This window comes from Bos taurus, unplaced genomic scaffold (assembly GCF_002263795.3).
Source record: "Bos taurus isolate L1 Dominette 01449 registration number 42190680 breed Hereford unplaced genomic scaffold, ARS-UCD2.0 Leftover_ScbfJmS_1639, whole genome shotgun sequence".
Lineage (NCBI taxonomy): Eukaryota > Metazoa > Chordata > Mammalia > Artiodactyla > Bovidae > Bos > Bos taurus.
Genome location: NW_020190741.1, coordinates 80,567 through 93,075, shown reverse-complemented (window position 1 = coordinate 93,075; position 12,509 = coordinate 80,567). Strand labels below are relative to the sequence as shown.

The 12,509-nt window shown below is 51.1% G+C and overlaps 2 protein-coding genes across 2 annotated transcripts in view; one reads left to right on the top strand and one right to left on the bottom strand.

Annotated features, from left to right (window-relative positions):
- ULBP13 (UL16 binding protein 13) overlaps positions 1-12,509 on the bottom strand; it is a 25,565-nt gene that overhangs the window by 9,706 nt on the left and 3,350 nt on the right.
- ULBP3 (UL16 binding protein 3) lies at positions 3,931-6,656 on the top strand (the record flags this gene model as incomplete). The annotated part of the gene is given in 5 exon segments (NM_001103233.1): positions 3,931-4,199; positions 4,415-4,699; positions 5,302-5,437; positions 6,625-6,644; positions 6,646-6,656. Coding segments are annotated over 5 exon segments (721 nt in total), but the record flags the coding sequence as incomplete, so codon positions are not given.

Genomic DNA, 12,509 nt, shown 5'->3' with positions numbered 1-12,509 from the left:
AAGCTGGTTATGACCATATGCTACCACTGTGAAGTTAACAAGTGGTGGAAAAGGAGAAGCTGGTTTGTTCAGGAGCCCTGGGAAATAGTGACCTAATGTTTTCAGACCGCCTCCAAGTTTCCAGGTTAGAAAGGGGGCAGAGGTGGCGGCTGCGGGCGCATCAGCGTCTTGAGCACAGTCAGGGTGGTTGGCACAAGGCGAACGTTTGCGCACCACCAAATTATGGTTCCAACCAGTCTGGGGTTCTGCGTGTTTGCAGCCAGCAGTTTTTGTGCTGGAGGTCTGCTTTCCTGTAGAAACAACTTGAGGCTTGTGTCAGCTCTTTGTTATCTTTCAGGGAACTGATAATTTCATGACACTGCTATGTGGCTGGTCACAGTCTAAATTGTTACCAGTTTCCCAGCACAAGGAGTATTCGTTTCTCCATCTTCACATATTCTAATCCTTAACTCGTAAACCACTGTTTTGAGACTCACAGGAGGCCTGGCTGACTGAAACTTTTCTACAAACAAGAGGCAGACAGAGACCATGGGAGGCGGGGGCAGGTCTTTCCCACTAAGGCCCCTAGAGCCCTTTTGGTTACAGACCATTTATTTCACGCATTGTCCATGGTCCCAAGAACCCAGGGCCTCCAACAGCTAGTTGGAGAAAGTCTTAACATGCCCTCTCTCAACTGGCATCTTATCCCTCTGTCTGATAACTCACCCAACAACCCCCACCCCCACCCCGACCTTGCCCCCAGGATCTAACTTAGGAGGGATGGGAACAGGGTTTCCCAGAGTATGACACAGGGCTCGAGGGTGAGGCTGGGCATCCCCACTTCTACCCTTTGGTCCCACATTCATACTGTCTAGGAATTGGGACAGCAGCAGCCTATAATGGTTATTGATTAAGGTAGGAGTTGACAAATTTTTTTCTACAGAAGAAAGTAAATCTTGAGGTCTCTTTAGGCAATTTGGTATCTGTCTCTGGGGGCAAAAGGAGCTTCCGTATTTGTGGAGCAGCAGGAGCCAAATATAATGTGTAAATAAACTGAGAACCAGACTTGTCCACTGTCCTGGTTTCTGACCTCAGTAGTGAGTGACCCATCCTGTAGAGAATCATCCAAGAGCTGCCTCAGTTGTCTGTTTATGAACCAGAAACTTACCGTGTCCTGCCTTGTAGCTTCTGGTGGTGGGACTGTGATAGGAGTGTGGATCTGGCTGTTATGGGCTAATGCACCTCCTTTGCTGTAGACTGGCTTCCTTGGTTCAAGGAGCCATAGGGGACACTGCATGAAGCCACAGATGTGATCAGGGGATAGTGGCCCTGTATCAACTCTGGTGTCAGGCCTAGGTCACCTGCTGGCACATCTTATTTATTCCCTGTGGCCCTGGTTATGCCAAGCCACATAATCACTTCTATCCTATGACAGCTGGCCTATCTGAACTAATGGTTAGGGGTTGATGAACCCAGATCATGATGGGCAACTCTGACATTCCATGACCAGAGGCCTCGTCTCTGCCAGGCCCCAGGACCATACCAGGAGCCGCACTGAATGGTATGGGCTTTCTCACTGCAAGTGGTATGTCCTTTCTTCAGGACACGAGGAGTCTGTGTTGTGAGCCTCCAAGTAAAATGCCACCTACAGCATGTAGCACCTTTCTGAACACAGGAAGCTATGATGTCACCCATTCTGTTGGGTCATCTGCCCAAGAAGCAGGTCCAGCCACACTCATCATTCCTCAGTTGTGACTGCTTTTGTGCCAGGACAGCAGTTTCAGCAGAGACCTAGGGTCTGTGAAGCCTGAAATGTGTCATATGTACCATTAGAGGGAACCTAGGACCTCAGTGGTAATTCAGTGGAGATAAGATAGGGACCACAGCTCTGCAGGCCTAGGGAGATTGTAGGTTGGTACTCGTTTTCATTATTTCCTCCAGGAGATGATACTGTCTCCATGTACTATCGGGGGATGGGGAGTCAGGGTGAGAAGAATGAATGTGGAATCCACGACTATGGTACCTCACCCATGGTAGTTTACTAACAACACAGACTGTGCATTCATGTCAGAAGCCCAGGACGTGTGCAATGGACACTGAGTGGACCTGTGGACCCAGAGATAACCACTGATAGCAGGACCTGGCACAGGTGTCTATTAATTGCCTGGTCCTCAGAGCATCGCTTCACAGCACGGGGGCCATGATCATGCTACCGTTCCTGTGCGTGGTGTTAGTAACACACTGGGTCCCATATGAATGTGGGAGTAGTTTCTCCTTCTGCAGTTCCAGTTCAGTTCAGTCACTCAGTCGTGTCTGACTCTTTGCCACCCCATGGACTGCAGCCTGCCAGGCTTCCCTGTCCATCACCAACTCCCAGAGCTTACTCAAACTCATGTATATCGCATTAATGATGGCATCCAACTGTCCCATCCTCTGTCGTCCCCTCTCCTCTGATCTTGAATCTTTCCCAGCATCAGGGTCCTTTGCAATGAGTCAGTTCTTTGCATCAGGTGGCCAAAGTATTGGACTTACTTACCCCAGTAAATAACCGTGTGGCTCATCGGGAGAGAATGGAAGGACTTCTGCACTTGCCGTGATGTTGAAAGGGCCCTCCTCACTGGAACGTGGCTTCTTTCTCTGGTGATGCCTTCTGAGAAGTAGCTCAGTTCTGGAAATTTTGGTAGGGATGTTTGGTAGGGATGGCTGCTTTCAGCCTACTGATCATCCAGTCTTGTGTTTGTCTCTCTTTGTTTTCTGTCTCTCAAGCAGTTTGCATCCAGGTTCACTGACCGTCTCTCTGCCTCTAGGATCACCATGTACTATGAGCCAGCACTGTATTCTCTGCAGTCAGGTCCTGGCTGGCTTTGGGACTCTCTAATCACTTTCAGCTTCCTTGATAGCTCAGCTGGTAACGAATCCGCCTGCAATGTGGGAGACCTGGGTTCGATTCCTGGGTCAGGAAATTCCTCTGGAGAAGGGAAAGGCTACCCACTGCAGTATTCTGGCCTGGAGAATTCCATGGACTGTATAGTCCATGGGGGTCACGAGAGTCAGACATGACTGAGTGACTTTCACTAATCACTTTGACCATTGTACCAACTTTGCTCCTGACATACAACACTCCACCTGGAATCTGATCTTTCCCCATTTTCCATCCCTGTTCCTGCCGGAAGCCCACAGGAACACGGTGTCCTACCACTATCCCTGATTTCCACAAAGGTCAACCTTCAGCTGTTGGAGATGCTTCTCATCCACGCTTTCCTCTCAGGCTCTATAGAGTCCATCAGGCTTTCCCATGGTGCTTGGTGGCCTGGACACTTTCCTGCCCTTTCATACCGTGTCCGCCTGGCAGAGTCACTTCCCTGAGCCTTTGATCCCCTCCTCTACCACCTGCCTCGGAAGTTCTGGATTTTCTCTTTCATGCCATGTGGGCCAGGCCTTTCTCCAGGCTTCCAAGACACATCCTAATGGGAGATCAGCAGTGTCTCCCCGGCCTTGCTAAGTCCTGTGACCCCTAGTTGTGAACTCTCCCTTCACCAACTTGGGGTTCTGTGCTCACCCGTCCCCTCTTTGCCCCTCTCCCTGTGATCCTGCTTCCTCAGGAGCATCCCCACAGGCTCCCCATCTCTCACAGGACACGGGGTTAGATTCTGACAGTCCTCTGTCATCTAGACTTTTCCTGCATAGCAGCCTGGCACGTCTCTGCAAAGGTTATGATGCTGAGAACTGACCTGGTGGACAAGGGGACACACTCAGGATGTGTGAAATTTGCCAGGCAGGGGACTCCTCCTTCTCCACAAGGAGAGGAGGGGCACTGGCTGTATGGTGTGTGTTGTGGGGTGTCATTGCTCTGTCAGCCCAACCCTGCACTTTACTCTGCTCTCACATAACTGGGGGAAGGGGCCTCAGGGTCTTTTCTTCCCCAACCTCACCCTCACTGTGTTTTGCCTTCACAGACGCTCATTCTCTTTCCTATAATATCACCATCGATCCTCGGCCCAGAGATGGTCAGCCATGGTGTGAGGTTCAAGGAGAAGTTGATCAAAAGGTCTTTCTCTCCTATGACTGTGGTAGAGCTAAGATCAAGTACATGAGTCCATTGGGAGAGGAAGTGAAAAGTATGAACGCGTGGGAAGCACAGACTGACACACTCAGAGACATTGGAGACTTGCTCAAGGAGCAGATGACGGACGTTACACCAGAGAAACACTTAGACAAGGGTGAGTTAGAAAGTCCAAATGCAGGAGGAGTAGACTGGGGGCTTAGCTGCATCCACTGTTTTCGGGTGAAAAAAAAAAAGAAGGATATTGTCCTTCCCTAGTAGGAAGCTGTCGCAGGAGAGACCAGGGCCAGATTAGCTGGGCCTAGGGGAGGTAGACCCAGGTGGGGCAAAGAAACTGTCAAGCTCAGAGGCTGAGCTCTTTCTTTTCCTCAGTGGGGTCAGGCCCTCTGACCCTGCAGGCCAGAATGTCATGCTGGCAAGAAGACAACGGACTCATCAGTGCATCCTGGGAGTTTGGCTTCAATGGACAACTGTGCCTCCTCTTTGATTCGGAGAGTGGATACTGGACAATGGTTCATTCTAAAGGGAGGTGGATGAAAGAGAAGTGGGAGAATGACAGAGCTGTGACGGAGTTCTTCAAGAAGGTCTCCAGGGCAGACTGTCAGCGCTGGTATCAGGATTTCTTGCTGCACTGGGAGAAAATGTTGAAAACCACAGGTAAGTGAGAAGAGTAGGAGAAAGTGGTAGTTCTCTCACGGTGACATGGACCCAGCCCTCTGTGTGTGTGTAAATGATCCATCAGAGGTGAGCTGTCCTGGAAGAACAATGGCCCCGGGATGCTCTGTCATCCTCCTTCCTCTTCCAGCTCCTGACGTCTCTCCTCACAGCACAGGCCTTTGGATGAGTGAACATGGATTCCCACGGATCCTAAACATGAGAGCATTTCGGTGATGCCAATCTCCTTCTTACTATTCCCTCTTTCCAGAATCTTCTTTTAGATGTCACCAATCCTACTTCTGGAAAAGTGTCAATACCACCCCTGCTGTCAGCTCCTGAGGACTCCATCCTCAGGTCACCATCTCTGATGTCACAGCAGGACTGAGTGGCTGTGTTGGAAACCTTGCTCCCCCATTAGCTGTCAGAGCCCGTGAGGACTGGGCTCCTCCCTTCCCCTCGTCTCGCCTGAGGATCTATCTCAGGGGCCTCCATGTGATGTGTGTAAACTCTCTGCACAGTAGGGGTACCTGGGTCAGGGGGGCGAGCAGGCATCTGCCGAGCTTGGGGTCTGGACAAGAGCTTCACTCTTACTCTCCTTGCAGCATCACCGACCACGGGACCCTCTACAATGCAGCGCATGGCCCCAGACAGCAGTTACAGCACCTGGATCGCCACCGGGGTTCTCGCCGGTTTTGTCATAACGATCATCATAATAGCCTGTATCCATTACAAGAAGAGGTACTGAGGGCAGAATTCAGAGGGAAGGCAGGGGCACAGGGCCTGGTGTGAGGCCAGGGAAGGTGAATCCCAGCCAACCCCTGCCCCTCACTGAACCTCCTCATCCTGGAAATGAGCCAGTGAAGAAGACCCCTTATCACCTGAGAGCAGAATTCGGGCAAGATCAGGCCTCAGTCCTGAAAGGTCCTCATATCAGATGCCAATGGGAAGTGAGGGGTGGCTGGGGCACGGGAAGGCCGAGGATCTCTTGATGCTTAAAGGGTTCAGCCAAGTCCCCTGACTGAGCACAGACTGCTGGCTGGCAGGGCCCCTGGTAGGTGGTGTGAGAACAGCAGGCACTCAGGGCGAAGGCAGGACTCACGGGGGCTGAGAGCAGCATGGGGGCTCCGCATGATGTGTCAGCGGGGAGGGGACCCACCCAGGGGCCAAGATGAGAGGGGCCGGGCTCTCATCCCAGGAGGAAGGGGTGGGAAGGCCTTTGCAGACCCAACTCCAAAGGCTTCTTCTCACAGGAAGTGGCCTGGGTCAAGCAGGCAAGGCCGGAGCCCCACAGCAGAGACTGTGGGAAGGGCTGAGGCCAGGCCTGTGCTCCTGGAGCAGCAGCAGTTCTGACTCAGTGTGGCCTGCACGTCACCAGCCTCCTGGGTACCCAGAGCCTCTATCACTGAGCGGCCCTGCCTTGAGCAGAGGTGCCTGGGGATGGGTGGGCCTGAGCCGGGGTGGAGGCGCCCAGCTGGGGGGACCAGGAAGAGATGGGGGGCAGGGAACCTGGTCCTGAGAGCTCTGTGTGCTGCTGGCTCAGAGACTGAAGGGGAGCAAAGGAAGGAGGTTTGCCTGCAGCCCCCCAAGCCTGTCAGGAAGCAAAGCCCCTCCTCCAGGGACCTGCTCCCTGGTCCTTTAGGCCCCATTCAGGGAGGATCCAGACCTGAGTAAAGGGAGCCAATTGATTCCTCACTGGCTCCAGTCCCGAGCCTAAGCAGGCGGTGTCAGAGCCTGGGGTGACTCTGTGATGCAGGAAGGAAAAAGGAGATGACAAGAAGCTGCTGGGCCTGGGGTGGAGGTGGGGGTGGAGGACATAGGAGCCCCTCAGTGAGGGCGGGGCTGGAGGGGGCCTGGGTAGGGGCAGCCCCAGGAAAGTGACAGGAGTTCCTCAGCCTCCTGGACCAAGGCCTCTTTCTTTTCTGCAGGCGACGGTGCTCCCAGGAAGCGTGACAGGTGCCTCTCTCCTGCTCTTCACTTTAGATCCAGGACATCAGACCCCATGAATCCTGAGTCTGTTTTCCGGTTACACTTACACAGTAGATGCATCATCTCATGGGCTTTATCACATTTGGGGAAATCCTACTCAGCGTCTCTCTAAAAAAAAAACAAACAGAAACAATTTATTTTGCCACTTTGTCCTGGTGCTAAGTGATGGAATTTCTACACTGAAATGCTCAAGTCCTTGAAGAAATCTCCACAAACAGGACATTTTTTCATCATATTCTAGTTTGTGGATAATTAGACTCTGCCTCGTGACCTCGTTCTTGCAAATGATATTGCAAGAAAAATACCATCTGCTATTACAGGACTCAGGGATTGTTTCTGTGTCTGGAGAAATCACCTCAACCTATTTTCAATAGAAGATAGTTTTATTTATGACTGTTTCCCTTAATAATTTTTCATGCTTAGTCGCTGTGTTAGTCGCTCAGTCATGTCCAACTCTTTGTAACCCCGTGCTCTGTAGCCCGCCAGGCTCCTCTGTCCATGGGATTCTCCAGGCAAGAACACTGAGTGGGTTGCTATTTCCTTCTCCAGGGGACGTCTCCACCTCAGGGATTGAACCTGCGTCTCCTGTGTCTCCTGCATTGACAAGCGGATTCTTTACCATCTGAGCCACTGGGGAAGCCTATTTATTATGCTAGTGCTATTTAAATAAAAATCTCAGTACTCCAGGAAACTTGAAGTATTTAAGATTTTTGTTTTCTAACCCCCAAGAGAGGTCATGACGTGTCACCCTTTGTCCATCTTGTGGGATTCGATGTCCCTGGCGATTCTGAGGACACATGGTCTGAGAGGACACGTGCAGCCTGTGTTCACGGCAGCGCTGCTCACAGTAGCCGGGACCTGGAAGCCACCTACACGTCACCCACAGATGAATGGGCAAAGAAGATGTGGGACATATACACAGGGCAGTATTTCTCAGCCTCAGAAAGAATGAAATAATGCCCTATGCAGCAACATGGATGGACCTGGAGAGTGTCATATTGAACGACATACGTCAGACGGAGGAGCAGAAACACCTTCTGAGGTCCTTCACACTCAGAATCCAAAACGTCGTGATACAAGTGCTCTTACTTACAAACCAGAAAGAGACTCACAGACTTAGAGAATGAATTTATGGTTGCAGGGGGAAAGGATGGGGGGAAGGGATAGTTAGGGAGTCTGGGATCAACATGCACACACTGATTTATTTAAAATGGATAACCAGCAAGGACCTACTGTATAGCACATAGAACTCTGCTCAATGTTATGTGGCAGCCTGGGTGGGGATGGGAGGGGAGTTGGGGAAGAAAAGATGCATGTATGGAAGTGAAAGTGAAAGAAGGTTAGTTACACAGTCATGTCGGACTCTTTGGGATCCCATGGACTGTAAGCTGCTAGCTCGTCTGTTCATGGAAATCTTCAGGCAAGGGAGTACTGGAGTGGATCGCCATTTTCTTCTCCAGGGGATCTTCCTGACCCAGGGATCGAACCTGGGTCTCTTGTATTGCAGGCAAATTCTTTACCAACTGAGCCACCAGGGAAGATAGAGACATGTATGTGTATGTTAAATCCCTAGCCTAGCTTCTTTGTATTGTTCATTCAGGACGCCTGCACTCCTTTCTGGGTGTATATTTCCGCCTTGCTTCCCTCTTAAATGGATGAACTCTTTCTGTATGTCTCCAGTAATAACTTTGGTACCTGTTTTTACAGTTTTTGCCTCCTTCAGTTCAGTTCAGTTCAGTCACTCAGTCATGTCCGAATTTTTGTGACCCCATGGACTGCAGCACGCCAGGCTTCCCTGTCCATCATCAAGTCCCGGAGCCTACTCAAACTCATAGACTTTTCAGTATGGCCATTCTGATCAGTGTGAGGTTCCTTGAAGGGGGAAGGAGAATAAATGTCAGAGAATGAGCAGTAAGAGCTAAAGCGTCTCGGCCCCAGGATCCAGGGAACCTCCTGGGCAACAAGGACAGCCTTTAGGAAACAGAGCAGGGTTGGTGTGCATAGGCCTCTCATAGCAGTGGCTCCTCTTGTTGCAAAGCACCGGCTCTAGTTTGCTTGGGCTTCCAAAGCACATGGGTTTAGTCGTCCTGTGGCATGTGGGATCTTCCCTGACCAGGGATCAAACCTGTGTCCCCTGCATTGGCAGGAGAATTCCTATCACTACCCACCAGAAAGCCCCCGCCACATCTTCTTTATCCATTCATTTTTTGATTATCATTTAAGTTGCTTCTATGGTGTCTCAATAGCTCAGACCGTAAAGAATCTGCCTACTATGCGGAGACCTGGGTTCAGTCCCTGTGTTGGGAAGCTCCCCTGGGGGAGGGCATGGCAACCCACTCCAGTATTCGTGCCTGGAGAATCCCACGGACAGAGGAGCCTGGTGGGCCACAGTCCATGAGGTTGCAAAGAGTTGAACACGACTGAGCTACTAAGCACACACACATTCTGCTTCCCCTGATGGTGTCTAGGCCCTGGCTCCCACCTCTTACCCTGGGCCCACAATTCTCCAGCTGAACGGCCTCAGGTTCTGAGTCTTTGCCCCATGTCTCCCCCAGGGTCTGGGTCTGTTCTGAGCAGGCCTTCAAGGCATTAATTTTCCTCCAAGAGAAGCAAGGATTTGGGCCTGTTATTATCATAATGAAGGAAACTTTGTTTCTCCAATGCCTCTGTGGAGCCTCCATCTCACATCAGGGCTGGAGTGACAATGAAGTTGTAGCCAAGTTAAGTGTCTGTGAGAGAACTCAGGTACAAGCTGGCATGGGGAGTGCTGGCTCACTCTTCATGTGCCCCACAAAATTCATCTGTTGCAACTTTGGCCCTGAATGTGATGGTATCAGAAGATGGGTGTGTGGGAAATGATTGATGTGTTCCTTTCAATTCAGTTCAGTCTCTCAGGCATGTCTGACTCTGTGGCCTTGTGGACTGCAGCACGCCAGGCTTCCCTTTCCATCACCAAATCCTGGAGCTTGGTCAAACTCATGTCCACTGAGTTGGTGATGCTTTTTAACCATCTCATCCTCTGTAGTTCCCTTCTCCTCCTGCCTTCAATCTTTCCCAGCATCAGAGTCTTTTCCAATGAGTTCTTCACATCAGGTGGCCAAAGTATTGAAACTTCTGCTTCAGCATCATTCCTTCCAATGAATAATCAGGAATGATTTCTTTTAGAATTGACTGGTTTGATCTCCTTGCAGTCCAAGGGACTCTCAAGACTCTTCTCCAACACCACAGTTCAAAAGCATCAATTCTTCGGCACTCAGCTTTCTTTATGGTCCAACTCTCACACCTATACATGACTACTGGAAAAACCATAGCTTTGACTAGATGAACTTTTGTCACCAAATAATGTCTTTGCTGTTTAATATGCTGTCTAGGTTGGTTGTAGCTTTTCTTCCAAGGAGCAAGCATCTTTTACTTTCCAAGGCTACAGTCACCATCTGCTGTGAGTTTGGAGGCCAAGGGAAATAAAGTCTGGTCACTGTTTCCATTGTTTCCCCATCTATTTGTCATGAAGTGATGGCACCAGATGCCATGATCTTTATTTTCTGAATGTTGAGTTTTAAGCCAGCTTTTTTACTCTCCTCTTTCAGTTTCATCAAGAGGCTCTTTTGTTCCTCTTTGCTTTCTCCTGTGAGGGTGGTGTTGTCTGCGTATCTGAGGTTATTGGTATCTCTCCTGACAGTCTTGATTCCAGCTTGTGCTTCATCCAGCCCAGAATGTAGTGTGATGTACTCTGCATATAAGTTAAATAAGCAGGGTGACAATATACAGCCTTGATGTACTCCGTTCCCGATTTGGAACCAGTCTGTTGTTCCATGTCTGGTTCTAACTGCTGCTTCTTGACCTGCATACAGATTTCTCAGGAGCGAGGTCAGGTGGTCTGGTATTCCCATCTCTTTAAGAATTTAGCAGAGTTTGTTGTGATCCACACAGTCAAAAATAATGGGTGAGAACCATTGTAGAAAATGACCCTATGTTCCCTCCACCCTTCCACAAGGTGAGTGCACCGTGAGAAGACAGCCCTCTGTGAACCAGACATCTTCCAGTGCCTTGATTCTTGGACTTGCCAGATTCTAGAACTTATGGGGAAAAACTTTCCTGTTGTTTATAAGCCACCCAATGTATGGTTACTTGTTATAGCAATCCCATGGGACTAAGACAGGGAGGAAGGGTGCTCTCAAAAGCCTGGTGTCTAAGACACGGGGTTCAAGTCCCCTGAAAGGCAGGACAGGCAGAGGGGACCCAGACTTAGTGTCTTTCTACCCTTCCCCCATCCTCACTGGTGTCTCCATTTAACCCCTGATGTTCTGTAGCCACTATGGCTGAGGACTTCCCCAGGGTACATGCTGATCCCAGTACAGTAGCCCCTAACACACATTGGGGAGAGGAATCAGCTACTGGAAAGGAGAGTGCCAAGGGCAGACATGTGAAGAAAAATATGTGACCCTGTCTGAATCCCGCAGTTAACAACTAGATGAAAAAACAAACCATCCCGTGGAAAGTAGTGGTAAGTATTAGGGCGACCTCTTCAGAAGCAGGGAGGACTTGGCAAGGTGGGCATTGGCTCCAGGGTTTCCTGAGGGGGCCAAGGGGTGGTGTGGGAGGGGTGGGGTGGAGTGTGGTTGGGTGGTGAGGTAAAGGGAGAGGAGGGGAGGGTGGGGGAGGGAGGGCAGGTTGCATTTAAAAGCTGCTGGGGAGTAGTCTCCAAGGTCACAGCTCAGGCTCCCAAGTCCCCACTTTTCTGTGAAGCTGCTTCTGCTCCCTCTGGACAGAGTCCAGGACACATGGGCTGAGTGTCTGAGGGTGGGTCCGGGGTCTTGCCATGCAGGCTCCTGGCTTCCCAGCTGAGCTGCTGGACAGACTGGAACACTGTGATGAGCGGTAAGAGATGAGGGAAGGTGGGGAGAAGGGCGAGGTGGGGAGGAAGGAGTTGGGGACAGTGAGGGTCTGGGCCTGGAGAGGTGGGAGGGGCGGTGGAGAGGGTTGGGTCCCTCGTCCACCTGTTGCCCCCTACAAGGTCCCTCCCCTGAGCTTAGTAGGCAGGGGGGATTGAAGGGAATCCTATTGCTCAGAGGCTCCAAAGTGAAAGTCACTCAGTCAGGTCCAACTGTACAGTCCATGGAATTCTCCAGGCCAGAATACTGGAGTGGGTAGCCTTTCCTTCTCCAGAGGATCGTCCTGACCCAGGAGTCGAACCGGGGTCTCCTGCATTGAAGGGATTCTTTACCAACTGAGCTATCAGGGAAGCCCCAGGCTGACTAGAAACTGAGGGAGAGAATGCAGTTCAGCCCCTGGGCCTGGGGGAGGCGTCAGCTGGTGAAGGCTGCCCCAGTTGACACCTGTCACAAGGCAGATATTCTTGTGTGGTGTTTCAAGCTAAAAAAAGAAAGTACATGATAGGGGGTATCAGCTTCTTCCCTGTCCCTGCCAGTTTTTGGTTCCCTTGGAAACTTGGGGTCCAGGCCAGAGGGTTCAGGCCCAGAGAAAGGAGAAGCTGGGGAGCCGGTCACCACTGAGGCCTCTTCAGCAACAGTCCTGACACACTGCTCACCCCACACTCTCCATGCACACCTGTCTTCCCACACTTCAGCCCCCACAGTTACACATACAAGCCCCCTCGCCCTCACGCTGCCCTCCATCACCCACAGCCCAGCCTGACTCTCCAGCCTCCCACACAGCCCCCTCACACACACGTGTTCCCCACATAGGCTTCATGCTTCTCACTTACACTCCTTCCACCCTTGTGCACGTCACCCTTCCTGAAATTTTCCATGCAGGTCTCCTCACACCCCCTTCCCTCTGTGCACACCCCATCCCCCCCCCCACA